The sequence below is a fragment of the Panthera uncia genome, assembly GCF_023721935.1.
Source record: "Panthera uncia isolate 11264 chromosome B3 unlocalized genomic scaffold, Puncia_PCG_1.0 HiC_scaffold_1, whole genome shotgun sequence".
NCBI lineage: Eukaryota > Metazoa > Chordata > Mammalia > Carnivora > Felidae > Panthera > Panthera uncia.
In genome coordinates, this window is record NW_026057582.1 from 4,794,991 (window position 1) to 4,822,914 (window position 27,924).

A 27,924-nucleotide genomic window follows, 5' to 3' on the forward strand; every position below is an offset into this window, starting at 1 on the left:
ACCAAAACCCCCAGAGGATAAAACTCCTATCACCTACAATCTTCCATGAGGTCACAGGCTGGGGAGTGCCTCCCCATCTTTAGAGAGAGCAGTCACGATCCGATGGGAACAATGTGGCCTGGCTGCCGCCCACCCAAGAGCTGAGCAGCAGGTCTGAGTGGCCGACGGCCTAAGTCAGTTGCCACTCTCTCAAGCAGGTCAGGATTGTGCTCGTCAGTTGACGAAGTTTCTCTTACAAAAGGAACCTCGGCGCTTCCCTATTTGCCCCAGTATTTAGAGAAAACAATCTGAATGTTTTCAGGCCATTCTGGAGAGAGGAGCCAAGGGCATCAGAGCCAAACCCGGACCCCGTTAGATCGTCAAACCCCTTCTATTACTCAAGACAGGTGTTTGATCTCTGAGGAGTGCTTTCAACACAGAAGCCATTAAAGATCACAGACAGTAAGAGACATGGGCCCATGTAATGACAGGCCAGCAGATGAAGAGTGGACGGGCTCGGTCACAAACTTGCTGGGTGACCCTGGGTAAGTCCCTTGTCCTCGGTCCTCGGTTTCCCCATTATTATAACAAGGCGATCCGAGATGATTTCTGTGGTCCCTTCAGCTCTACACCGTTATGATTCTAGGTCTCCTCCAGCCACTCTTCTGTCCCCTTTTTGGTCCCCATACTCACCCCGTGGCCATGGCTGAAAGGCTTTAGCACAGGGAACCCTGAGGAGGTGAGTCCTGTACTCCACAGGCTCTGCCGATCAGAGGACCACAGACCCTCGGAGGGCAGCAAACTTGATTTTTAGACTCAACTTCAAACCAAACAGGAAAAGGAAGCTGAACCAGAGACAAAGGGGAAATAAACCCCAGTTACAAACTGAAACCTAGGTAGAAAATAGAGCAACAAGACGCTCACACTGCAGAGCCCCGGCAGCGTGGGCGGCCGGGAGCCACCGCCGCCTGAAACTCGCAGGCCTCGCAGGCCGGGGCCTCAAGCCCCGAAGCACTTCCTGCGAGGGCGCGGCGGCAGGCTGGGCGCAGGGCCTGCGGTGGTACTGGCTGCCCCCCAGCTCAGGGCCTCCCCGCTCGGCCTCAGCCACCTGAAAGGTCCGGGCCCGGGTTCTCCCGCCTGCCCTAGAAAGGGGAGGTCAGGGCGGGTGGCTCCCTAAAGGCTTTTATGAAAAGGCCCCGAGAAAACTCAGAAGTATCCTCACCGATCCTCCGGAGAACACAAGGCTACATGATGACGTTTTAACAGCTGCTACAGGTTTAATGTTGACCTTAGTACCCGTTTTGCACCTCTGCTGGGGAGACACTTCTGACGGGGAGATCTCAGTTGGCAGCTGAGGGCCTGCGAGGAAAAGAAATGTGTGGGGAACACAGGAAACTCAGCCCTGTTACTTGCTCATCAAGAGGCCCTGGGGCTTCAGTTTCCTCAACTGTGAAATGGGGCTAACGACCCTCACTTTGCCTGCCTCCACCGGGCTCTCGTGGAGATAAGGTCCATTCCCAACCCTTGGTTCCAAATTAACTGGGGCCGCAGAGAGGCCTTGTCCCAGAACCAACACACAATCACTGAAAAGCTGACGACCAAAGGTATTAAGATGTTATGATTGATACAGCGGGAAACAGCTGCACAGAGCAGTGTAGGAAGAGCAGTTCTAGCCGGACAGCTAAGCTAGAAAGTACTTTGAAGGTTGAAAATGTATTTAAAAAAAATTAAAAAAAAATTTTTTTTTTAATGTTTCGATTTATTTTTGAGAGAGACAGAGACAGAATGCGAGTGGGTTGGGGCAGAGAGAGGGGGAGAATCCGAAGCAGGCTCCAGGCTCCCAGCTGTCAGCACAGAGCCTGATGCGGGGCTCGAACTCACGAACCGTGAGATCATGACCTGAGCCGAAGTCGGACGCTTAACCGCCTGAGTCACCCAGGCGCCCTGAAAATGTATTTTAAAAGGCTTTCAAAGATACACATTCCCTTTTGAGCACTGCTTTAGGTGCAAACCACAAATTTAGACATATTGTGCTTTTCGTTTTCCTTTAGTTCAAAATATTTTCTATTTTTCCATATGATTTCTTTTATCTATAGCTTATTTAGAAGTATTTTAATTTCTAAATATTTGGTGTTTTTAAAGTATCTGTTACTGTTACTTATTTCTAATTCTATTGTGGTCAAAGAACGTAATTAGTGTAACTTTTTGTTTTTCCTGGTATGATTTCAATCTTTTTTTTTTTTAAAGAGGGAGGGGCAGAGAGAGAGGGAGGGAGGGGGAGAGAGAGAGAGAGAGAGAGGGAGAGAGGGAGAGAGAGAGAGAGAGAGAGAGAGAGAGAGAGAGAGAGACACCCCGAAGCAGGCTCCAGGCTCTCAGCTGTCAGCACAGAGCCCGATGTGGGGCTCAAACTCACGAACTGTGAGATCATGACCTGAGCTGAAGTCAGCCACTTAACCGACTGCACCACCCAGCGCCCCTGATTCCAATCTTTTAAAATTTACAGAGACCTGTTTCATGGCCCAGCGTGAGGTTTACCTTGGTGAATGTACTATGTGCACAAGGACATGTATCCTAAAATTGGGTATAGTGTTCTAAAAATGGAAATTAGGTCAAGTGTTGCTCAGATCAAAGTCCTTACTGGTTTGCTGATTTGTTTTTGTCTAACTGTTCCATCAACTGATGAGAAAAAGGTTTAACATCTCCAACTGGTGATCTATTATTCTCTTTAATTCTGCGATTTTACTACATGTATTTTGGAGCTGTCATTGGGGTACATATACTTTCATGACTAAAATATCTTCCTGATGAACTGACCCTCCGATCAGTAGGAAATGTCCCTCTTTATCACTGGTAACAGTTTGTCGTGAAGTTTACTTTATCTGGTGTTAACGCAGTTGTGCAGGTTCTTATGCTATTTGCTTGGTGTATCCTTCTCCATCCCGTATGGTTTTCTGTTGCTGTTGTAGAAAATTATTGCACACTGACAGTTTTTAATACAAATCTGTTATCTCAGTTTTGAAAGATAATAGGTCAGAAGTCCGACGTAGATCTCACGGGTCTCACTGAGCTAAAAGCAAGGTGGTGGAAGTGCTATATTTCCCTCTGGAGGCTCTAAAGGAGAATTTCCTGGCCTTTCTCAGCTTCGAGAGGCCACCTATGCTCCTTCCTCATGGCTCCCTCCTCCTCCTACAAAGCCAGGAATGCAGAACCACTACCGTTCACCCTTCCAATCTAACATCTATTTCTGACCAGAGCCAGGAAAGGTTCTGCACTGTGGTCGCTTCTTTTGGCCATATCTGAGGGGTCTTTTGGTGGTGGGGGGGGGGGCTTTTATTATTTTCATCCTTATTGAGGTATAACTGACAAAAACTGTATATACATATAAACATATCATTTATCTACATTTGAGGTGTATGGCTTGATGTCTTGATATACGTATACATTGGGAAATAACCGCCATGGTCAAGCTAATGAACTTGTTCATCGCCTCACACAGTTACCATTTTCTTTTTCAGGTTCTCCACTTTTAACAACTCATGGGATTAGACCAGCCCCCACTGGATAATCAGGATAGCTGCCTCATCTCCAGGTGCATAACTCCGATCATATCTGCAAAGTCCCTTTTGCCACCTAAGGTAACATGTTCGCAGCCTGGGGATTAAGGCGGGATGGGAGCATCACTCTGCCCGCTACACGTCCGTTTACTTTCAGCCTCTTTTACTTTTGTATTTAAAGAGGGTCTCTTACAGACAGTACACAATTGAGCCCTGCACTTCCACCTGGTCTGACAATCTCTATCTTTTAACTGGCATGTTTAGTCTATTTACATGTAATTTATCGACATGTTTGCACATAGGTCTACGATCTTGCTGTTTTCTGTTTGTTTCATCTGTTTTGGTTTCCCTGTTTCTCTTTTCCCACATTCTTTGGGATAAATTACTTTTTAGAATTCCATTTTAAGTTCTCTATGGACTTTTTAGCTATACCTCTTTACATTATTATGATTATATTAATGTGTATTTCGAGAGAGAGCACGTGGGCAGGCAGGAGAAGGGCAGAGAGAGAGAGGGAGTGAGAGAATCCCAAGCAGGCTCCGCAGTAACAGTGCAGAGCCCGGTGCAGGGCTCACTCTCACCGCTGTGAGATCATGGCTTGAGCCAAAATCAACAGTTGGACGCCTAACTGACGGAGTCACCGAGGGGCCCCTTCACATTATTATCTAGACGTCTTTGAGGGATTGCAATATACATTCTTAACTTTGTACAGTATACTCAGAGTTACTGTTGTGCTACTTCTTGTAAAGTGTTAAGTACACAGCAATCACATAAATGCACTCCCATCCTTCACGGGACAGTCATCACATGTATTAGTCACAATACAATGTTATACATTAATATATTTTTGCTTTACACGGTCATGTACACATCCACATATAAATATATATATTTCACGAGAAAAAGTCTATTTACTTATATACTTATCCTTTCAAGTACTCCTCATCCCTTCCTAGACATCTGAGTTTCCATCATTGTTCTTCAGCTGAGGAATATAACAGCAGGCATACCACTACAACAAATCCTTTAGCTTTCTTTTATTTGAAAAACACCTTTATTTTGCCAACATACCTGAAGGTACTTTTTTCTGAATAGAGAATTTTGAGATTTTTTTTTTCTTTTAGCAGTTAAAAAAAACATTGTTCCACTGTCTCTGACATCCATGGTTTCTGATGAGAAGCCAGCCATCATTTATATCATCATCCTCTGTATATAATGTACCATATCTTCCCTGGTCGCTTTGAATATTTTCCTTTTCTTGGTTTCCAGCAGTGTGACTATGATGGGCTTAAGTGTGGTTTTCTTTGTATTTATCCTGCTAGGCGTTTGCCGAGATTCTTGGATATGTGAGTTAAGGTTTTTCAGCAAGTTTGGGAAGGTTTTGGTAGTTATTTCCTCAAGCATTATCCTTCTGCCCCATTCCCTTTCTCCTCTTCCTCAAGGATTCCAATCACACACATTTAGCCCTCTTGGTATCATCCCCCAAAGTCACCAAGGCTCTGTTAATTTTTCCCAATGTGATTTCCCTGGTTTTTAGATGATTTCTATTGATCAGTATCCAAGTCCACTAACCCTTTTTAATACAATCTCTGAGCCACTTTTGTGGATCTCATCCAGTGAATTTTAAAATTTCACCTCTAGTACTAGAATTTCCATTTGGTAAATTTCTTTTTACAATTTCCATTTCTCTGTATGTTTGCTCACTGTATCCATCTTCTAAGTCTTTGAGCATATTTGTAACAGCAACTTGGAAGCACCTGCCTGCAAATTCAAACTTAAGCATCACTTAAGGGTCTACTGATTGCTTTTCCCCCTCACATCTTCTGGCTCTTTATATGTTCGCAAATTTATGACTGCATGTTAGACATCGTTATGACATGCTGCAGAGTCTGGGTTATACTGTCTTCCTTTAAAGGTACTCAATTTGTCCTAGCAGGCAGGTAAATTACTGGAAGATTCTTTCGGTGCGATCAAGTGTGTATTAATTCTTTAAGTTCTTTTTCCATTTTGAACTTAGCCCTAGGGGGTAGCCCTTACTCAAGGGCACCACCCTCACTCCTAAGGTATGGCTGTTCTGGGGTCTCAACTGAATGCCTGAGGTGCTCAGTGAGGTCTCTTCATTAAGGCTGACTAGAATCTCCAACATGTCCCAGCACTGCATGAACTTGGGCATCATCATTCAGTTCTTAGCCCTTCTGCAGGCCTCCTAGACAGTCTCATTCTACACGTGCATAGCCGGCCAGCCCTTAGCCAGCTACCCAAAGTGAACCCCTACACAAAACTCTGCTATCCCTGCTCCTACCACGAGGCTTCCTCTTCTCTATTTCTCTGCCCTGCAACATCCAGCTATTTCAGAAGCCTGGAATTCCAATATGTATCTGCCTTCTGAGCTCATTAAGATCACTTTCGGCTGGAGCCCCACCACTTTGTGCCAAAACCAAAAAGGAGTCCCAGGTAGAAAGCCAGAGCCACTGTGGGGCTTCTCAATGTTTCTGCACTCAAGAATTGGAGTCCTGTGCTGTCAATGCCTGAAAACAGCAAGAATTTAGTATTTTATGTGAATTTTTAAGTATCCTTATATTCAGGTGCTTCGTACATTTTGTTCAGTTTCATGGGTTTTTTGTCGAGAGAGCAAGTCCGTGATCATCATGCTGTCGTGGCTTGCAGCAGAAGTCAATGATGATTATGAAACTACCAAAGGGTACTCGTTTTCATTTTCTGAGCACTTCCTGAAGATGTTAGCCTGAGTGTAAACATCTTCACCGTGAGAATGTGCCTTTCACCTCCATCCTTCCTCTCCTCTGTCCTCCAGTCATGTGACAACTGTCTTTTCTCAGTTTCAATAAGTAGATAAGCGGGAAGAGTGCACCTTCTGAGGGCATTCTTTTAACTCTGCCGTCTAACTTCAATAAGGCACTTGTGCAAAATTATGAGGAATAAGAAATGTGGAAAGATTTCTGGCCAGGGTGTTATGAGATACGGACTCGTGCCCATGCTTTCTCACTGATACACCATACATCCTTGGGCATTTACTTCTCTACTCTCAATCCTGGCCTCCTCATCTGTTCAATCAAAGGACTGGCCACGTGAATAACTATGAACTGCAGGTACAGCACCAATTCCTAAATCAATCGTGTCAAGGCAATAGAAAATGCTAGAAAAATAGGATAGGAGCTGTTAACATCTGAAGAGCAATTCAGTGAGAGCGTTAAGAAATGTCCTGTTTGAGGGGCGCCTGGGTGGCTCAGTTGGTTAAGCATCCGACTCTTGATTTCGGCTCAGGTCATGATCTCGTGGTTCGTGAGTTCTAGCCCCACATTGAACTCTGCACTGATGGCGGGGAACCTACTTGGGTTTCTCTGTCTCCTCTCTCTCTGCCCCTCCCCCACTCGTTCTCGTTCTCTCTCTCAAAAATAAACTTAAAAAAAAAAAAAAAGAGAAATGTCTTGTTTAAGGCAGCACCTTAGAATGTATTACTATGAATTGAACTCAGCACTTAGTACACTGTTTAGGATGTAGTAGGTACAGGGTAAATGTTAACTGCATGATGAATATATGAATGAGTGAGTGAATGCAAGGAAAGGTCACCAAATCTCACACAGGATACTAAATGCTAAGGCATTTGGCTGTGCATCTTGAACACAGTAAATGCTCAGTAACCGACAACTGTATCGACTTGATTTGAAAGAGTGTTTTCCACGTGTCTAGATCCCAATAGACAGCAGAGTGACTGATAACAAATCAGGGAGCTACACTAAAGGGCACTGTACTTAGGAGACTGAATTCAAAGACTTGTGGGGCTCGGGAAAGTTATCTAAGTTTTGTGGCTCTTAGTTTCCTTTTCTGTAAATGGACTGCTTTCTCCTCTACTCTCTCTTGGTGGGATGTTTGAGCATAAAAGGGTCTTTGACTAAGAAACACAGAAAAAAATCTGCTTTATTATACTGGTTTTTCATGAAATTTGTGCTTTAAAAAAAAGAGTGTTCCGACAGGAAGGTCCTCACTTCCTAGGAACGGAAAAGAGGGTGGAGAAATGGCTACAGAGAATTAGTTACCACCACCGACACGGGAAAACCTGTTGGCAAAGCTGCATGACCAAACGCAATCAAAGCTGGGTTTGCCCTTCAAGATCCACCTCTTCGGTCAAGTGTTTACTGAGCCCCCACGATAGACAAAATTGTTCCTGCTGTTATGTTTCTTCTGCATTTTACAGTATTATCAGTTTAATTGTCACAGATGGTTGTTCTTTAGGGAGGGGCTACCTGTTTTATTCTTTTATACCCAGCTGTGCTCGGCACAATTCTTGGTATCCATACCGGGTGTTCAGAGTGTTTGTTAAACTGTTCTGCTGGAGACCGGTACTCAGGAAGTATGTGAATTACTGGCGTACAGAGAGGATACTGATATGGTCTGGCTTTTCAAACGTCAGCATTTGCAAAGGGAATGTTTGAGCCGAGAACGCAATACCAGGGTGCTTTGCCCCTACAAACTTCTATCCCAACCGAGCTCCTGGCCAAACTCATCTGCAGCATAAATAGACATCACCAGCCAAGCCAAACGAACGCTCCAAGGAAACAATGATGAACTCACAGGGGAAAGTTCTAACATCTCTATTATATGCTTGCACTTATTACAGACCTGGAAGAGAAACAACAAATGAAGCAACCTGTGATATATAATAAATATATATTTGATCTGTGTCCCAGTTTCCGGCCTGCAGCTCCCCAAACCCCTGGAATCTCCACAGCGTAAGAGCAATGGGAGCATCTTCTGTTATATTTGGTCTTTGTCCTCACTTCCTGACCTAGATTCAGTGTGATCTAAGTGAAATGGGCACCTTCTGTGATTCATAACAACCCACACATCTGGTGTTGGAAGTGAAGTTGTGATGTGGTGATGTGAGAGTAAAAGGAACACAGAAATGAGTTTCTTCTTTGGAAGACCTATACCACGGGAAAGAGAATTTTAGAATTTATTAAGTATAGGGGCACCCGGGGGGCTCAGTCGGTTGAGCGTCTGACTTCGGCTCAGGTCTTGATCTTGTGGTTCGTGAGTTCGAGCCCCGTGTTGGGCTCTGTGCTGACAGCTCGGAGCCTGGAGCCTGCTTCGGATTCTGTGTCTTCCCTGTCTCTGCCCCTTCCCCACTTATGCTCTGTGTCTCTCTGCCTTAAAAATAAATAAAACATTGAAAAAAATTTAGTAAGTATAATAAATGCCAGTGGAGAGATAAGGAGAGATACTTAAAACATGAGGTGGGAATAGGCAACGAGGAAGAAGAACCGAGTGATTTTTTTTTCTTTGGTTATAAAAATGTAAGTGTTGGGGAACCTGGGTGGCTCAGTCGGTTGAATGTCCGACTCTTTATCTCGGCTCAGGTCATGATCCCAGGGGATGCTTCCTAAAAAGGAAGTAGTGACACAGGCTACGACGTGAATGAACCTCGAACACACGATGCTAAGTGAAAGCAGCCAGCCGCGAAAGGACACACGTCGTATGACTCCATTTCTAGGAGATACGCAGACGAGGCAAATTCGCACAGGTCACGGATTCGTGTTGTCGCGGGTGGCGGCAATAATCTGTGCCTGGGTCTTAGTTTATGAAGGTGTCCGAGTGACGACGAAGCTGCGGAAAGAAGAGTCTGATGCCACTCACAGCTCCCCTTAAACAAGAGGCACGGTGTTAGGCACCAGTGTTGCTGGGGGGCAGGGAAGAGCGAGGGGGAAGCAGAGGCCACAGCTTTTCTCGGGGCTTCTGTGGGAAAGGCAGAGCAGGGGGAGCAGAGTAAATGCTAGTTTCAATAATTCCAGCAGGCTTGAGGGGACAGGGGCTGTTCCCAGTTGTCTGGGGTTGTTTGGGGCAGGAGAAATCCCGGCGTCGGGGACTGGGAGCCTGATAAAGGAGGTGTTGGGGGTATGGACTGGGACGGGCCGGTCTGTCGATGAGAAGTGGCCCCACCATCAATTTACTGTCTACAGGAACCTGCTAGCTCTGTGAGGGCTCTCTCCCCGGCCAGCAAACCCCACCCCCCAAGATGTCAAAACCTCAAAAATATATTTAATGGCGGGGGGGGGGGGAAGGCATGGGAAGAGACTGCTGAACGAGAATGGAGCTTCCTTTAGGGGGGGGATGAAGATGTTTGGAAACTGGAGCGGGGCAATGGCTCCATAGCGCCATGAACGTACATGATACTGTGGAGTCGCAGATTGAAACGGCTTTAAAAATGGTTTTGATTATCATTCTTATCAAACACAATTAAACCTCAGGCAATAGAAAACTTCACTACATTTTTGCTTCCCCCGATTTTTTGAACTATTTTTAAAGCAAGTGTAGCTATAATTTAGGACAAAAGTTCCAGATACACCAACGTTCGTAGGCGTGGGTATGAGTCTATGTGGAGCAGAGGAAGGGAAGAGAGTGTGGATGACTGGGCAGGCCTGAACCTCGAGAAGCCTTAAAACGACGACAACAAAAAAGAAGCACAAGCACGGGGTCACAATAGGTTAGGAGGTGCAGCCAGGAGAACGAAAGAGAGCGTACGGCTTTGAATTCAGCTGAAGACAATTTAATATATATATCCAGAAGGCGAGGCAGGAGGAGAGAAAAGGAGAAAAAGCATTTTAAAAATATAGAAAATACAGAATAAGACAGAAGGAAGTGCTATTACTCTCATCTCCTAATTTTTTCTGCTTGTGTACCCTTAACCTCTAGGAATATCTAGGAAAATTATGTATCCTGTTGCATATTTTTTTTTAGGTGGCATCTACAATTCTTCCTGGTAAGTTTAGATGGTTGCAAAGGACTTAACATTTAGAAACATTATATGTGGTATATGTACATTAAGGACGTTAAATTTATAAATACAATTTAATATGTGAGCTTAAGCTTTTTTTTTAAGATTAAAAAAATTTTTTTTAAGTGTCTATTTATTTTTGAGAGAGAGAGACACAGCACGATCGGGGGGGGGGGGGGAGAGAGAGAGAGGGAGACACAGCATCGCATCGGAAGCAGGTTCCAGGCTCTGAGCTGTCTGCACAGAGCCCGATGTGGGGCTCGAGCTCACAAACCGCAAGATCATGACCTGAGCCGAAGTCGACACTTAATGGACTGAGCCACCCAGCACCTCTTTAAGATTTTATTTTTAAGTAATCTCTACTCCCCCATCGTGTAGAGATTACACAGACTCGAACTCACAACCCTGCGATCAAGAGTCACACACTGACTGGCTGAATCAGCCAGGCGCCCCCTAAGCTCTTTCAATTCATGAAAAAGGTCTGTCATAAAACATAACCGGCACAGCCTGTTTACTCAAGCTAGGCAGCCAACTCAGGTTGACTTGCTATCAGAAAGATTCTGACTGATTTTCCAAATCAAACATGCTTATACACTTCAAAGTGAGAGCATACCATCTCTGAAGTCTTTTAAGTTAAAAAAAATTTTTTTTAATGTTTATTTATTTTTGAAGGAGAGAGAGACAGAGTGTGGGGGGGGTTGGGGGGGGCGGGGGAGGGCAGAGAGAGTGAGAGGGAGACACAGAATCCGAAGCAGGCTCCAGGCTCTGAACTGTCAGCACAGAGCCCGACGCGGGGCTCGAACTCACGAACTGTGAGATCATGACCTGAGCCGACGTCGGACGCTCAACCGACTGAGCCACCCAGGCGCCCCTAAGTTTTTAAGTTTCTTTGTTTTGAGACGTGGGGAGGAAGGGCAGATAAGGAGAGAGAGAATCCCAAGCAGGCTCCCTGCTGTCAGCGCAGAGCCGGGCACGGGGCTCGATCTCATGAACGGAAATCAAGAGTCGGACGCTGAACTGATGGAGCCACCCAGGCGCCCCACGTCTTTAATTTTCAACAGACAACCCGACAGATGAGGCGTGGCGCTACGCCGTGACTTGGTGGCCTTGCTGAAATGAAAGCTGCCCTCTTCCACGTTCCCCAGGGCTGCTTCCTCTGCTCCCAGGAGACTCTCCTTCGGGGCCAGTGCACCTCAAGTTAGTCCTCTGTTTGGTCTGCTGAGGGCTGGGTTAGCCGGAGGCAGTGAATCTTCCTAAGATTTGGAAAGGCTGCGACGTGCCCGTCTGCTCGAGTGAGAACAGAGCAATTCTGAAAGGTGGCGTGGGGAAAGGGAGCCAGCACCCCACAGGCACACTGGCAGACAGACCCAAGTCAGCACGGAGTACGGATGGAAACGGGGGCTCCGGAAACGGATTGCTTCAAGCCGTCCTTGCCAGGGGAGCCCCAGGAACACACGTGGCCCGGTTTGAAGGCAGCTGTACTCCTGTGACAGCAGTGACCCGCCTACCACAAACTGGTTAAAAATCACCGGTCAAGAGACAGGGATTGTGGGACACGACAGAAAACAAGCACCAGAATTGTGCGGTTTACGCAAGACAGTTCAAACGAAAAGGTAATTCAAGATGGAAAATTAAGGCATGGAAAAGTCACAGGGCAAATCTAAGTAAAAGAACCCCAAGGTAGCAACTCTGATACAAACACAATTTAAGGAGAAAAACATGACCGAGGATCCAGAGAAATACTAACTACTAGAAACAATAATCGCGGCCACGTATGTATGTAATACAGACCCAACTCTGTAATGTAACTGAAAAATCTGGGGGGGGGGGGGGGTAATAGTTAAAAAATAATGCCAGTGAAACTTTAAAAATACCTGATTTCTTAGATACTTTTTTTAAAAAGAGGGATACAAAGTAAAAAAAAGAGGGGAGGCGCGAGCTCCCCGCTCAGATGGCTCGTTTTAAGGCTGTATTTGTTGAAAGGTAGAGAACTCAAACCACAGAAAGACATAGAAGGTAAACTAAGGCCCCTCTCCTCCCCCGCCGGCCCCCTCTCCCCAAACAGAACCCTTGCGAACACCAGCCGGGGGGCGGGGGGGGGGGGCCGTAGGTCCCATTATCCCAGTCCAGTGTTGCTTCTGCGTCCCCTTCAGGGGGATGAACTAAAGTCAGTCTGGCTTCGGACAGAGGGACTTGAGCCCTCTTGAGTTTGGACATGACATCTCGAGCAGCGGTGCATGGCGCTGTGATGTGCGTGAGCCATGGAGGCCAGGCAGGGGGAAAGACGCTGGCCACAGAGAACCCCTCAGTGATTCCTTTCATGACATGTGTGCAGAGCAGGCAAATCCGTGAGAACTGAAGCAAATCTGTGGCTGTCTAGGCCTGGAGGGTCCGGAGGGTGACTGCCACAGAACTTGCTTCTGGGGTGACAAAAAGCACACCGCGGTCATGGGGGCACGACTGCATTCACTAAAACCACTAACTGTGTGCTTCCAGTACACAAACTCTATGGTATGTAACATATCTCAATAAAGCCATTAGTAAAAAATGCTCCAAATGCAGACAAAAACATGCTTTCAAGTGGGCTATGAATTAATGGCGGGGGGGGGGGGGGGGGGGGGGCCTTTGAGATTGTTGGAAAAAATCATCCCATCATTTTGCCCCCATCAGAAACCACAGTAGAAAGGACACCTTCCAGGGTGACAATTCTAAGTTATCTCAGCTTTCCAGAAAGTGGAGAGAAAACACGACAAAGGCCCTTCTGAGTGCAGAGGCCTCCCCAGAACACAGTCTCCAGAACAGAGCAGAAGTCTGTGGACTCGACCCGAGAATTCCTCATTTCTCAAGCCGCACACTGAGGACTCTTAGGTTGCCAAACCTCTGCCTCCTTTCCACGACTTCTAATGGTTCTACTGAGCACTGGAACAGGACACCTGGCTAGATTTAGTTAACTACAAAGAAAATAAATCCAGAGGAACATAGTAACGAGAAACATTTTCATCATTCAAATTACTGGAGCTTTCTTGTTGGTTTCTCAGAACTTTTGGTTGAGAGACCAACCAAAAACATTAAAAAATAATGGCGTTTGGTCTCAATGTAAATCATTTCAATGAATCCAGTACCTGTACAGATCTGTGGCATCGTCGCATCCGTCCCTCCCCCACCTCCCTGTAGCTAACCCTGAGTGGCCGCACCTGCCCCCCACCCCCAACCCATATACCCCTAGCAGCCACGGATCTGTTCTCCAGCACAGTCCCTTTCTTCTGGAGAATGCCACGCTAAATGGAAACGTATGGTATGTAACCTTCTACGATGGCTTCTTTCACTCAGCAAAATGCCTCTGAGACTCATCCAAGTTGTTGTGTTTATTAAACAATTTGGTTTTTTCTTTTTTTGTGTTTGCAGGCTAGTGTTGTGTTGTGTGGCTATATCACAAACTGTTTACCCATTAGGCTGAAGACCATGAGAGTTGTTTGGGCCATTATAAACAGCACTGCCATCAACAGCCACACACACGTGTACAGGTTTTTAGTGAGTGTAAGTTTCCATTTCTGTGGGTTAAACGTGGAGTATTAGAATTGCTGGTTTACATGTTTATTTTTTTAAACGTGAATACATGCTCTTTCACTTTTTTTAATGTTTGAGAGAGAGAGAGAGCACAAGTGAGCGCAAGCAGGAGGGGCAGAGAGAGAGGGAGAGAGAGACAGGATCCCAAGTAAGCTCTGTGCTGTCAGCGCAGAGCCCGACACGGAGCTCAAACTCACCAACTGTGAGATCATGACCCGAGCCGAAACCAAGAGTCAGAGCCTAACTGAGCCACCCAGGCGCCTCTTACGTGTTTAGTTTTGTAAGAAACAGCCCGACTGTTTTCCAGAGTGGCCGTACCATTTTCCTCCCTACCAGTCACGTAAGGAGCCAACCAGCACCTGGCATTGTCAGTATCGTCTGCATTTCAGCCGTTCTAGCGCGCGTGTGGTCACATCTCATCGTCACTTGCGGGTCTCTAGTGGCTGGTGGGGCCGCACATCTTTCCACGCGCTTGTCTGCCATCGGAGTACCATGCGTCTACTTAAGTCTTTTGCCCACTTAAAACAGCAGGACTGTTTTCTTGCTGTTAAGTTTTGAGAGTTCTTTATACCTTCCAAAAACAAGCCCTTGCAACGTGCAGATCTTCTCTCCAGACCTGTCTCCTCTCCTTCCCTTCTCCTAACATGGTCCTGTACAGGGTGACAACTTTTAATTCTCATTTAAGTCCAATCTGTCTTTTTAAAAAAATATTTTATGCATGGTGCTTTTGCTGAGATGCACGTGAACCATTCGCCCAGCCTGGTCGTCATGAAGACTGCCTCGAGTTTTCTGCCAGCAGCTTTGTGGTTTGACATTTAGATTTAGAATCCATTCAGAGGTCACTTGGGTAGGAGGTGTGAGGACTGGGCCGAAGTTCGTTTTTTTGTCGTACCGACATCTGACTGTTCCAACTGCATTTGCTGAAAAGACAGTACTCTGTCCACTGAATTGCCCTTTGTCAGATGTCAACTGACAAGTGACTTCTGGACTTGGCACCCAGTGTCCACCATCCGCATAAGCCGTCTCGAACAGTCCCAAGGCAAGCCTGTTGCTACTGCATACGTGTCCCACGATCAGAGCTCAGAGCTTGACCAGCGATGGGGCTGGGGTCCTCGACTCGTCTATTTCGTGACGGAGGCTGGGCAGTATGTCTCTCCTCTCTCTCTCTCTCTCTCTCTCCAGGTTGGACCACACATGGAACATTGAGATCAGTTTGTGACATCACAATACAAGAGGTACTGGCCACCTGGGGGATTCTGAAAGGGTGGCTGAGCTGCTGAGGCCACAGGGATCATCGCACAGGACAGGCTGAGGAAAATGGAGCGTTCAGCCTGGAGAGATAAACGGAGAAGAAGAACGCTTGCTCTGGACCTCGGAAATGATGCTCCCTGGGAAGAAAGAATCCTTCTTTCATGGGATCCCTGCGAGATGATCAGAGCCAGGGGCTACAACCAGGATACACTTTTGCTTTCAGGAGAGGGACGCCACAGGGAAAACCACTTTGGTTCGACAGAGGCCATCGAACCAACTTTAAGAGCACTGCGCATCTGCTTCTGGTAGGAAACCGGATGAAGAGACCTGCTTTGACTCTGACTTTGCACGGTTGCCAAAGATGGCCCCACAGCTCTCTTTTCAACAAATGACTTGTTCTGTTTTGGGGTTTAATGGCCAAATGAAAGGATTGAGGTCATGTGAGAGAAAGAGATGTGCCCAAGGTCTCAACACTGGTTGCAAAACTGAATGTGGAAACCAAGCCTCCCGGTGCTTAGGCCAGGATTCCTTTTTACTATCTGTTAAAATTCTTGATCAGCACGGTATCTGCTGAAAAACAAATACCCAATCCCTTCTCCTCGCACACCCTGTCTCGAGGGTTCTTCCGACCCTTTAGGTTTTCAGTGTTGCAGGCTCACTGTCTCAGGGGCCTTTAAAAGAGAAAAGAATCCCATAATTTGAAATTTCAACCCTTGTTTTCAATGACAAGATGAGAAAAAATAAATCGTATGAAATCAGACAGGTCTTTTCTGAAGATTTTATTTCTGCTCTGAGCTGCTTCTGGGTCACCTACTGCTCTAATTATGCTGGAAGTAAAGCTGGCTTTCATGAGATTCAGGACATGGCTGGAGGAAAAACCTGTCAGGATTACTTCAGATCATCAGTGCTCACGATGGCCTCAGAGCATTCCAGGAATTCATTGATTCATTCCGTAATTCATTCCGCCGATTAACCACAAACACAGACACACAGGGAGAACAGACATCACTGACTGATGTCGTCTTACTAATACACCCAGGGCAGGACAGAGCAGAAAAACAACAACGCATGGGTTTAAGGCTGGTCGCCTCCCCAAGCTCCTCACGTGAGCAGCGTGGAAGAGGAGGAAGGCTGGACTTGAGGTTCACAGCCCCGCTTCTTTCCTTCTAAGGTGTGCTCCCTACAAGGGAAGCAGTAACTCCAGGGCTTTCGAGGGGACACGGCTCCGGGGAGGGTCAGTGGAGATGGCGGATGGCACACTGAGAAGCGCTGCACCTGGGTGAGAGTTTTAGGCACTTAACACACGTGTTGGGCGCCTGTTAGATGACACGCAGCACGCTAAACACCAAAGATGTCAAGTTAAATAAAATACAGCCCTGCCCTCAAGAGGACGACGACGTGTGGCGAGTATGTTGTTGAGAAAAGCTCAGGGGGGAGGCCGGAGGGGGGGCCCTCGTCAGTCTGGGCAGGAAGAAAAGATGAGTTAAAGACAGGGCGTGCGTATGAAGGCAGCAGAGAGAGTGCTAGGTTCTAGAAAATATCTGCATCTCCTTATTTAACACTGGGAACACGCTGCAGGGTGGGCGCCGACCTGATTGGGACCCCCGCGACAGAGTGACCCAACCCCAGTGTCGCCTGAGCCAGGCTGAGAGAGCCGGCTGTAAGGGAAACTGAGGCCCGCAGAGGAGAAGCAGCCGGTCAGCAGCAGGGCTGACGCCTGAATGCAGGTCTCTCGTGACGCGGCTTTTCAGACAGGCCTCCCAGGTTAGAGGGCTAGGGGTCCACAGCTGGGCAGCACGGGAAGACAGCCCGGAGGAAGCGGGGCCTGACTGACGGGACGGGCAAAACTCTAGTCTCCATGCGGGAGCACCGCCACCAGACAGGGCCGTGCGTGAGGAAGGCAGAGAGGAAGGGGACAGGAAGCAGCAAGGGAAGGAAGTGGGCAGTTGGTCTATTTCCGCTCTCAGATAGAGCACCCCCTAACACTTCTGCAGAGATCTGCACTTAAAGAAGCTGATTTCATGCTCGATTGTCATGACGGCCACACCAGTGAGGTGGGTGAGGCAAAATAAGTATTCTTATTTTCTGGAGCCTAGGAGAGCACAGGGCTTACCCAAGGCCCCGGAGCGCTGCAGAGAGGCTGGACTCAATGGCAAAGAGTCTCTCAGGCAGCAGGTGCCTCACACCAGCCCTACCCCGGGCACCTGCTCCCTGACTTGCCTGCAGTGCATGGGGCAGGACGAGTGTCTCTCAAGGGGCTTTCCTGTGAGCTGAATGGAGAAACGAGGTGCAGGATGGCAAGCCCTCAAAAGCTGGGGAACCGAGGCGGAGGAACAGAGAGGCACCGCAGACCTGGGCTCGGCTCCCGGCGTCTCAGGAGCAGGTATCTGACTTCAGGTGAGTCACCTGGCTTCGCTGGGCATCCCTGCCCGTCCTGACAGCGAGAGAACCACCGGACCACCTAGAAGGCACTCCCCGCCCTAAGAACAGAGCCCATTTCTATTTCAAAATTCTCCTGTCCTGAAGCCAATGATACCGCTCCCAAGTGTGACCAGCAAAAACCATCACTAGCAAGGCGGCTGGGATCGCCGAGTTCCTCAGTCTCAGCTGACGGGAAATTACTCTGTTAATGAATCAGTTTTCAAAAAAACTAAATCCCTGAAGACTCTTCGTCCAAATTTTCAGACTGCTGTCTCAAGCAGTTTTGCAGGTGACTGATCCACTTTGCTCTCATGCCCACACTTCTGCTACGAATCGTGCACGGACACGTGCCGTGGAAGAGCACCGGGCCGGGCGTCAGGGGACAAAGCACACCCGCTCCAGGACCTCAGGCGGACGAGTGGGCTTCCGGGGCCTCGCTTCCCCGCCTTTCACACGAGGGTCTGGCGGAGCACTCCCAGAGCCGCTCCAAGCCTCAAGCGGTCCGAGCCTTGGTTTCCTCACTTCTACTCTGCTAATGAAGGTTAAGTAAAGCAGTAGATGGGAAAGCTTCTTGACAAGGAGGCCATTTCACTTGCCAGAGAAGCCGGTCGTGAGACGCGTGATGCCGAGCACCTCGCTTTATTAATAACACCAACGGCCGTCTGTACCGATGCCAGTGGACTGCACGGCGGCTCTGGGCACTGGGTCCTGGCGGGGGAAGCACACTCACTGGTGTGTCGGGAACGGTTCTGCAGCAGACTGCACCGCGGGTGCCGACCGTGAGCAGTGACACTGGCAAGAGTCACATTTGTCCCCATCACAAAGCCAAATCAAAGTTACCCCTGTGACAATTCACATCGTAACAGGATCTTTACAGTAGAGAGGGGGATTACATTCCATAGGACCCCGGGGGCGCATCCTCTAAGACACCAGCCATCTGACAGTCATTGCCCAGCTTGCGGGATCCTCTTCAGTCGACTTCCGGCACATTCCATGTCAATTTCGTTGGCACGGCTCTAGCTAATAACAGAGTTCAGGATTAAAAATATTTTTTAAATATCCCATCATCCAGGCCTGGAATCTATGAACCGAAGTATTTATCTCTGACACGTGCCTCTAACACCTTTCCGTATCAACAAGAGGCACTGAGTCGGCCGGGCTGTCCTCTGGCCGTGCGTGCATGCAACACGCCAGCGAGGGTTTCTCCAAGTCCCGGGCCTTGAGGTCGCCTGTTAGACAGTGAGCAGACGCAGCTTCTCCTGCGACCGGAGCCCCGAGAAGCGCAAAACCGCTCAGCTCTTGCTACCAACACCCCGTCTCCACTTCCCACCCAGTCTCAGGCTAACGCTCAGTTCACGGAGAGGAAACGTGTCCTTAATCCAGATTGTGCCCAAACAGATGCAGAAGAGACACGCCTGGGAGCCCCTCACGAGGACTCTGGAGGGGCGGACACCGCCCGCTGCGTCCACCGAGGTCTATCACGGCAAACCCTGTGTGGCCACGCTGCCCCGGCAGCCCACACCCCTCCACAGGGCAGGGCTGGCAGCGGTGCGCCACGGCGGTCTGTGTCGGGGGCGGGCACGCCAGGCAGGCCTGTGTTTTGCTCACCTCTGCAGCCCCAGAATGGACGTGCTCAAGCCGTGTTTATTCTCCTACAGACTCTGGCTGGAGCTGTCTGGACACTTTTCACCTGGGATTCCGGAGCCTGGGATTGCTGCTGTTCTGTGTGTGTGTGTTTAAGCAAAATCTCTATGTTTAAGAAATGTTCCATGTCATAAAAAATTAAAATATTTAGAAAGAGAGTCAAATATCTCCCTCCTATCCCAGTTCCCTCAACTAGAGGCGACTAGAAGGACTAGAAGCTTACGTGGAGACCCTGTAGGTTCAGTTCCAGGCCGCTGCGACCAAGTGAGTGAAATGAACTTCCTGTTTCCCAGCGCAGGTAAAAGTTATGTTTACTTTCGGCAGGTGCCCAGTGGCACCAGGTCATACCTCAACTAAAAATGCTTTATGGCTACAAAACGCGGACCATCACCTGAGTTGGCAGAGTCGTAACCGCTGATTGCAGATCACCGTAACGAATGCAGTAATGGAAAATCCGAACTATTGCAACAATCACCAAAACGTGAAGCTCTTGAGACAACGGCACCGATAGACCTGCTGGAGGCAGGGGTGCCGCAAACATTCAGTTTGGAAGAAAACCCCGCCATGTCTGGGAACCGCAATAAATCGACGGATGCCTGTATCGGTACTAGTTCCGTGTATATTCTCCCCAACCGTCCCTCGCGCACCCCAGCATGTCTGTGCGTCCCGCCGCCTTCTTCCCTCACACGGTGCACAGCATACGTCCCGCTCTACGCCCGAGCTGCACACATGGGCTTCGGGAACCCACAGACCCCCCGCAGCTGTGGTCTGAGCATGCTGTGTTTTTTTCAGGGGATTGTATTCATAACTTCCAGCAATTTCTCAAAGGTGTTCCTGACCTCCAACGAGACCATCCCACCACAAAAACACATACGAATTGGCCCGGCCCAGGGACTACTACTGGCGCAGTCACAGTGCTATGACCTGGCCCTGCTGGGACCTCGCTGAGCCCGCACATGAGGAGGTTTCAGGGGCCAGCGTCTCCACTGTGCTCCTGTCGGTCACAGAGAATTCTGGAACAATTTGCAGGGTATGTATTTGGAAACCTCCAGAATCACTGCAAATGGAAGACAGAGCAAGGAATACTGCATGAATCTGGGAATTCCCTTCAGCCCAACACTCTGAAGTCCATTTGTTAATGTAACAGTGCAACAGACGTCAGTCACTTTCTAATTCTCAGTTCCCTGGGACCCTGGAGCTGCGCTGTCTCATACCACAGCCTCAAGCCACACGTGACCGTGACCGGGGTGATCGTGACCGTGACCATGAGCTCTTGAAATGCAGCCAGTCCTAACAGACAAATGACGTTAATGTAAAAGACATACCAGACTTCAAAGACTTAGTACGAAAGTCATGTAATGTAGCTCATTAATAATTTTTCTAATGATTACATGCTGAAATTATACCATTTTGGATACAGTTAAATAACTATATCATTAGAATTATCTGTTCTTTTTACTTTTCTTAACAGGGCTACTAAATATTTAAAATTCCACGTGGCTCGCATTTGTGGCTTGCGCTATGTTTCTGTGGGAGAGCACTATTCTACGTTTTCCATCAATGATTAATTACTTCCCACCTTATGAAATGTTCTATTCTTTGCAAATCAAAAGCAGAGCTTCCAGATAGAATTTTCTAAATCAGGCGTTATAATTGGCACACGAAAAAACAGTTCACCAAAAATCCCAGGGAAAATACACTAAGTCAGACAGATTTATTTATGGGGTCTAAGTTCATGGTGAAACCTGTTTGGCAACACGCGGCTAAAACTGGAACTGTCACATCCAGGACATACCTCTAATAACAACCTCTTTTTAAAGGCATTTATTGAGCTCCTACTATGTGCTGGGCCCTTCACGCTTATCATCACTATTTCCAGTAAACCCCAGAGGACTGAGGTTCAGAGAGCAGCTCAGGACCACTTAGCCAGTAAATGGCAGGCCACCTTGGACCCAGGTCTGTGTACCACAGCATTCTGCCCCTTGCTCTCTCCACTGACATTCTGCCTTTTCTATGTTTGCATCACACTTTACAGCCTACAAAGTGCTTTCATATATATCATATCATAAGTTATCCCAACTATTGTGTGAAGTGGACATGGAGGTTATCGATCATCATATTTGAAAGAGGGCATTACAAGTCCAGCAGGAAGAACTTGGCCTACGTCTCACAGCCTGGTAGAGACAGCGTAATCTTATCGCTAGGAGCTCTGAAAAAGTTCAGTATCTTTTCAAAACTTTCCTCTCTGCCCTACCAAATATAACTTCCTCCTTTTAAGTAACACCGACTGCTTTCCTGGTCTCAGAGCTAAATGGAACAAGGGAAGGTCTTTATTGTCAATTCTGTTCATATTCAATGACAGTTTAACTATCGCTAAACATATATTATCGTATATTATATATTCTTGCATTATTAATGTACTAATAGCACCATGACTGTATAGCGTGCTATTTTGTGTTATCAGACCCTTTATTTCTTTCGCACTGTGGCCTGCCTACGGTCTCATACTAATTTGAAAGAGAAAGAAACTGAGGTACTGAACTACTTATGGACCCGATTAAAAACATAGGTAGCAAAGGTAATGAAGGGTTAAATGGAGACACATCATGGAGAGACCTTTCCTCTTGGTCCCCAGTGTCCCAGGGAAGGCGCCTGGCTGCCCTTAGCTACAGACTGGGGAAACGTAAAAGCAAAACATAAGGAAGATCCATAAACAGCCTTAATGTCTTGGGAGTGAACTGTATGGACTGTGCAGGAGTCAGGTGTTGTCCTGTTTGTCCAGCCGAGTTTTCTGAAGAGCAGCGGAGTCGTCACCCTCTCCCCAATCTGTGCCCTACTACCTAACATCAAAACATGGGGCAAACAGTGAGAAACAGCAGTAACTCGGATACCAGAGCAGCAGGTGTAGCCCGAGCGCAGTGCGGGGAGGAGCCCCATCCAGCCCGGAAGGAGACGAGGCAGGACAGCGGAGTGACCGCACAGCACGTTACGTTCAAGGAGCAGGACGAGTTCAGAGAGAAGAAAAGCACGATCATCTTTTACGTGCTCAAAAGCAAGCAGGAAGGAAAAAGCAGGGAAACGAACAGGGCTTGTAAGAGGGGAGCAGACTGCCAGCAACACAATCCCCCTGTGCCGAGGGGTCTGCCGCGTCCCCCTACTGCCGGAGCAAGCGCACACGGAGGGGTGGAAACCGGTAAGGTCAAGAGCGAGGCCCGCGGGGTCAGAGGCACCACCCAGGACGCAGAGCCAGAGAGGAGGGACCTGGTGCTGGCTGGGGAATCCGCTGGTCACCCCTTGGTGTGGGGGATGGGCCTCACCGCAGCTGTTTATTTCGAACTTTCTTGCGTGGGGTTTACTGGACGCATCAGCAGTTCTTTTTACCCTATTGTGCACCTGAGCGACTCCTTTTAGTTAAAGTTCCACCTGATGAAGCCTAACAAGGATTGTTGTAATTAGGAAATGACTGAACTTCATCTCACCAATAGTGGAGAAGCCGGAAGAAGTGAAATGATGGGGCAGTTAGGTGAGGAATCTTGCTGAAAAGTGCTGATCATCTGTGGGTTCCCTGAGGACCTCAACGGCTCCTCGTCACCGCCCTGTCTCCCTTCAGGTCTCACGCTTGCTTACCTGGTGTCCTGGCTAATGACTGTTTTCTTTTCTGTTATGTGCAGGGGCCAATCCCTTGATATGTTCAAGAGAACCCAGAGAAAGTCACACAAATAACAAGAACCCAAAACTTGCCACTGAATTTCTAATCCTTGTGAGTAAACAAAGCCATATTCTTTCCTTACAGCACCACGCACACAGGCGCGCGCGCGCACACACACACACACACACACACACACACACACACACACACAGAGGGTCCTAAGTTGACCTGATACCACCACCATTCCAGACGGCTTCCTGCCTAAGCGGTGGCCTCTACCGTGTGTTTAAGGATCTCAGTGAAGTTGCAGTATTATTCTGAGCTTTTTATTATGAGTTGTTACTAATTTTTCAATTAATAAAACTAGCTCATTACGCACAATAGCGCTTAAAGGGGCAGATGGGCAGGTGAAGTGCAAATGGGCCGCAGCCCTGCTTGCCAGGTGGAGACGGTACCCGATTTGGGACCCAGAGCCCTGGCCATCCCGACCGCGTGGGCACTACAGACCAGGGGCCACGGTGCTGGCCTGCCGTGCCTGCCGGCCTGGGTCCCTTGCCCCTGGCTCTTTGTTACGGCAGGTCAGGGCGTCAGCAGCCCCGTAGAGCCAGGGAAGTCTGCCCAGAGAACGGCATGACTGAGATCAGTTTGTCTGAAACCCACCATATTAGCTTCGCCCATGCTTAGCAGGTGTCTCCACCTGCCACGGCTTCTTCAGTTTCTTGTGTTTTCTCCTAATTCTACAGGGCACGCTCAATGCGGTGCTTTATTCAACGGACAGAGCTGGCTGTCGGTGCCTCTGACTCCCTCGGCAGATGCCCAGGATCCAGGATTCAGCTTTCCATCCAAGGCGTCCTGCTCAGGGCTGAGTTCTGTGCAGCCTTCCCCAACCTACGCTGTCCCCTTGCTATGGGGCCAGGGATGAAAAGAAACAGGACAGGATCCGTAGACTGGACTCTTCTAGTCCTGGCTCTGCTACTGACTACCTTGGTGACCATGATCAGGTTCTGACCCTTTTTAGGTGTGTTCTCTCATCTGTCAAAGGGAGGTAACTTCTAAGTAGCTGACTGTGGAGTCAATTAAATACTCTACTGTAAACAGAGTTCTGGGCGCTTCATAGCTGAATCAACGGAAGCTCTCCTAGCTGTACCCCGAGGTCTAGGTCTGATGAGCAGAAGAAGATAACTACCGGGGCGCCTGGGGGGCTCCATCAGTTGAGGGTCCGACTTCGCTCAGGTTATGATCTCGCGGTTGACAAGTTTGAGCCCCAAGTCAGGCTCTGTGCTGACAGCTCGGAGCCTGGAGCCTGCTTCGGATTCTGTGTCTCCCTCTCTCTCTGCCCCTCCCCTGCTCATGCTCTGTCTCTCTCTGCCTCAAAAATAAATAAGTAAGTAAGTAAGAAAGATAACTACTGAGTGCCTGGGATGCAGGGGGTGCTGAGGAAGTACCACCTCTCTTTCCCACTGGAAACGCCTCCAGGGCATGTGTCCAAACAAGGGTCTCCTAGAGCTCTAAACCAGGGGTTACTAGGGAGCCCTGCTGGCCTCACACTGCCCCCTCTTCCTCCAGGAGCTCACCCCCAGGCCTTCACGGGCTGTCCCTCAGACACGGTCCTGAGCACCCTCACGACCCCTTTCCTGTTTTTTATTTTTTATTCATTTATTCTTTTAATGTCTTATATTTCATTTTATTTTTGAGAGAGAGACAGTGTGAGCAGGGGAGGTGCAGAGAGGGAGACAGTGGGGGGGGGGGAGGACACAGGATCTGAAGTGGGCTCCCCACTGACAGCAGAGAGCCTGATGTGGGGCTTAAACTCAAGAACTGCAAGATCACGACCTGAAGTCAGACGCTCAACGGACTGAGCCACCCAGCGCCCCTCCTTTCTTTCTTCTAAAGGCATCTGTAGTACACAGCTCAGGCTGCCGCAACAAAACACCACACTGGGGGAAGGGGGCGGCGCTTCGGGTCATAAATGTATTTTTGCACAGTTCTAGAGGCTGGAAGCCCAAGCCCAAGCCCAAGCCCAAGCCCAAGCCCAAGGTGTTGGCGGGGCTGGTTTCTCCTGAGGCCTCTCTCCCTGGCCTGCAGACGACCGCCTCCTCTCTGTGTCCTCACGTGCACTTTGCTCTGTGCCCCAGCGCCTCTGGCATCTCTTCTTACAAGGACACCAGTCCTACTGGATCAGGGCCCCACCCTTCTGACCTCAGTTAACCTTAACTCCCTACTCGATGAACCTGCTTATCTACTTAATTAACCTTAATTACCTACTTATCTCCAAATACAGTCACATGGGGGGTTAGGCATTCAACCTACGAACTTGGGGGGACACAATTCAGTCTGTTACCGTGTCCTCGACCACAGTCTTCAAACACCCAGATGGAATACAAAACTGTGAATGTGGTCTGGCAACTCTGAAGGTGGAAGGGAGGGTCACCTCCTCTGGAGAGAAAAGTGATACGAGTTTTGGTCTGCTTTTTATTTACTTTGCACGGCTTATATTATTTGGGATTCTCTAGGTTGTGAAAGATACTAACGGAGAAAAATGGAATTTACTGTTCACAGAGTAGAAAACAAAGCACAAGGCTCCTGAACAAGCCCGCCTTCGGCAGCTGAGTGCCTGAAGCAGAAACTCGATGCCACGAGAACTCGGGTCTTTGTCCACCACTGAACTCTGTTGCCCTCTCTGTTGGCTTCATCATCACTTTTTCCCCACGTGCTGGCTGCCAATGACTTGTGGCTTTCTTGGTCCTGACAGCTCTCGGTCCCAGAAGAAAAAACCAAACGGCAGCTTTCCTAACAGTCCTAGCCCGAGGGCCGTGGACTCTTGGATAACAGATGTGCTCCTAAACCAATCATCACGGCCAAGAGACTTGGGCCGGGGGTCGTGTGCCACCGTGAAGTGGGGGTGAGGGGTTAGGCCTGCACAAACCACATGCCAGTCAGACCGCGCGGGAATGGGAAAGCCGGCTCCCCTCTACCCACCCCTTCCTCTCCAAACAGGCTGCCAGCAAAACGCAGTGTCTCTGGAGGAGCTACGGTGCAGCTGGTCCAGCCATAGCGGTCTGAATGGTGATCTGATCTCCTCTCTCTTCTTTTTAATTTCTAGATCTTTGTGCAACAGCTTACCTATTAGAATGATCTTGAACATACATCTGTCTCTTCTGACCAGGAGCTAAAAACAAAGGACTTATTTGAAGCAGGTAGAGAATGGCCTCACACGTCTCCACCCCCATCAGGAGGAACCTCACTGGAATGCAAAACTACAGCGAGTTTCTCTCCCTGACAATCCTTGAGAAGAGGAAACATCAAGAGTAATTACATCGAGAGTGTGATGCAGGAGAAATTCCTTTAAAAAACACACACACAGATGGACACATCTGAGGGAATGAGGAGTGTTAAAAAAAAACAAAAAACAAAAAACCAACAACAACAAAACCAACACATGCACACTGTTGATTGAAATTTACCATTTTGGAACTGTCCAAAAATCTCTTGCTGCCAGGGACATGTCAGAAAAACACAAAATAAACTGCCGTGGCGGTCCAACTTGGGGTACGACAAAGTGAATGAGAGAAACGTGGTTCCTGACTTTCCAACAGAGTGATTTCCTTAAACTCCCCAAACATAAAAACCAGCAAGAACACAATTAGAAGGAAAATTCAAGGAAAAAAAGTATCATTTTTTAAGAAGTTTCACTATATGTTAATTGGATCTCAATAAAACAGAAAGAAAAAAATGTTTCAGTTGTAACATAGCAGTTATAGAACACAAAAGGCAAAATCCACTCATTCATCCAATAACTGCTAATTGTCCTTCAAAGAGCTGGCAGATGCCGTGCTAGGCTTTAGGACACAAGCGAACTGGTAAATAACAAAAACAGCAACTTTGAGTTTCATTGTTTACAAAGGATTTTTACATACATAATCACACTCCTCCTCACAATGATCCCATTTTACAGATAAGGCAAGTGAGATCCCAAAAGAATCAATTAATGGCCAAGAGGAGCAGGAGGATGAATTCACACTCAAGTGAGACTCTTTAACCTCTTCCACTTATGGATTTTGCCCTGAAGACTCTTCTTCACCCCGATTTCTAACTCCCAGTCTCCAAATCTCCTTCCACTGTAGCAGGATCTTCTACAGTGTCGACTAAAAATCAAGCGTTAGGCAATAAAAGTTCCTTCACAAAACACATGTGGGAAACTCAGGGGTCTCCACCACACCCCACTGCACAGGACTTCTCAGAGCCTTCATGCTAGTATGCACGGCCCTTTCCCGTGGAGTCGGTGCCCAGTTTTTCCCAAACAACTGCCCACAGAATCTCTGTTCCCTAGGAAGCCTCCTGTAGGACGAAGGGAGCGGTCAAAAGCACAGGCCCCGGAGAGAGAGGACCTCAGGTGCGGATGCCAGCCCTGTGTGGTTCTGCTCAGGTTACTCAGCCAGCGTGTGCCGTGGCTTTTGTTATCTGCGAAGCAGGACGAGAACAGCAGCCTTGTCACAGGACTCTGACGAGGACCGTGGTACATGTGTTCATGCGTATAAAGTGCTGATCAGATTACGATGTTCCTACTTCGGGCCCAATAAATGTGATGCATTCACTTTTTCGACAAAACACTACATAAAACAAGTATCACCGGGGTACCTGACCGATCTTCCTTGCTTCACGAGATCAGGGTCGGAGGCAGCTACGAAAGGACAAAATGGGCACTGGCTCACTTCCCAATCAAGCAGATATCTGACCGTGGGAAAGCACTCTGACCTCTCCGAGTCTCCTCAGGTGCTTCTGAGGCGAGATGGGCATGGTAGCCCCCAGCCCGCAGGACTGCGGGGGCATGGGAGGTGGTAACAAGAGGGCCCGAAATACACGTGTGTGATCTTGTTTGCGTTTGAATCTAGAGGAATCAGAAACGTTCATTTACGGGGCGCCTGGCGGCTCAGTCGGTGGAGCGTCCAACTCTTGATTTTGGCTCAGGTCGTGATCCCAGGGTCGTGGGATCAAGCCCTGCATCGGGCTGAGTGTGGCGGCTGCTTGGGATTCTCTCTCCCTCTGCCCCTCCCCGGCTCGCACACGTG

The 27,924-nt window shown here is 48.3% G+C and overlaps 1 protein-coding gene and 2 long non-coding RNA genes across 6 annotated transcripts in view; 2 read left to right on the plus strand and 1 right to left on the minus strand.

Moving 5' to 3' along the window:
• Positions 1-27,924, minus strand: part of EVL (Enah/Vasp-like) — a 148,840-nt gene that overhangs the window by 74,170 nt on the left and 46,746 nt on the right. The window contains exon 1 of one of the 3 annotated variants that reach the window (XM_049612170.1): positions 673-828. The exons of the other annotated variants lie outside the window; for them this stretch is intronic. Within the exon in view, the coding sequence (XP_049468127.1) occupies positions 673-683 (11 nt within the window). The 5' untranslated portion in view covers positions 684-828. Of the gene's footprint in view, positions 1-672; positions 829-27,924 lie in introns of those variants that run through there. 3 annotated transcript variants of the gene reach the window in all.
• LOC125909179 (uncharacterized) lies at positions 27-27,000 on the plus strand. 2 transcript variants are annotated; one of them, XR_007453592.1, is made up of 3 exons: positions 27-524; positions 3,495-3,614; positions 25,959-27,000. It is a non-coding gene; the product is annotated as an uncharacterized LOC125909179 (long non-coding RNA). The 2 variants fall into 2 exon arrangements; XR_007453591.1 differs by lacking the exon at positions 25,959-27,000 and adding an exon at positions 7,545-7,764.
• Positions 15,342-23,734, plus strand: LOC125909180 (uncharacterized). Its single transcript, XR_007453593.1, has 3 exons — positions 15,342-16,548; positions 22,878-22,966; positions 23,599-23,734. It is a non-coding gene; the product is annotated as an uncharacterized LOC125909180 (long non-coding RNA).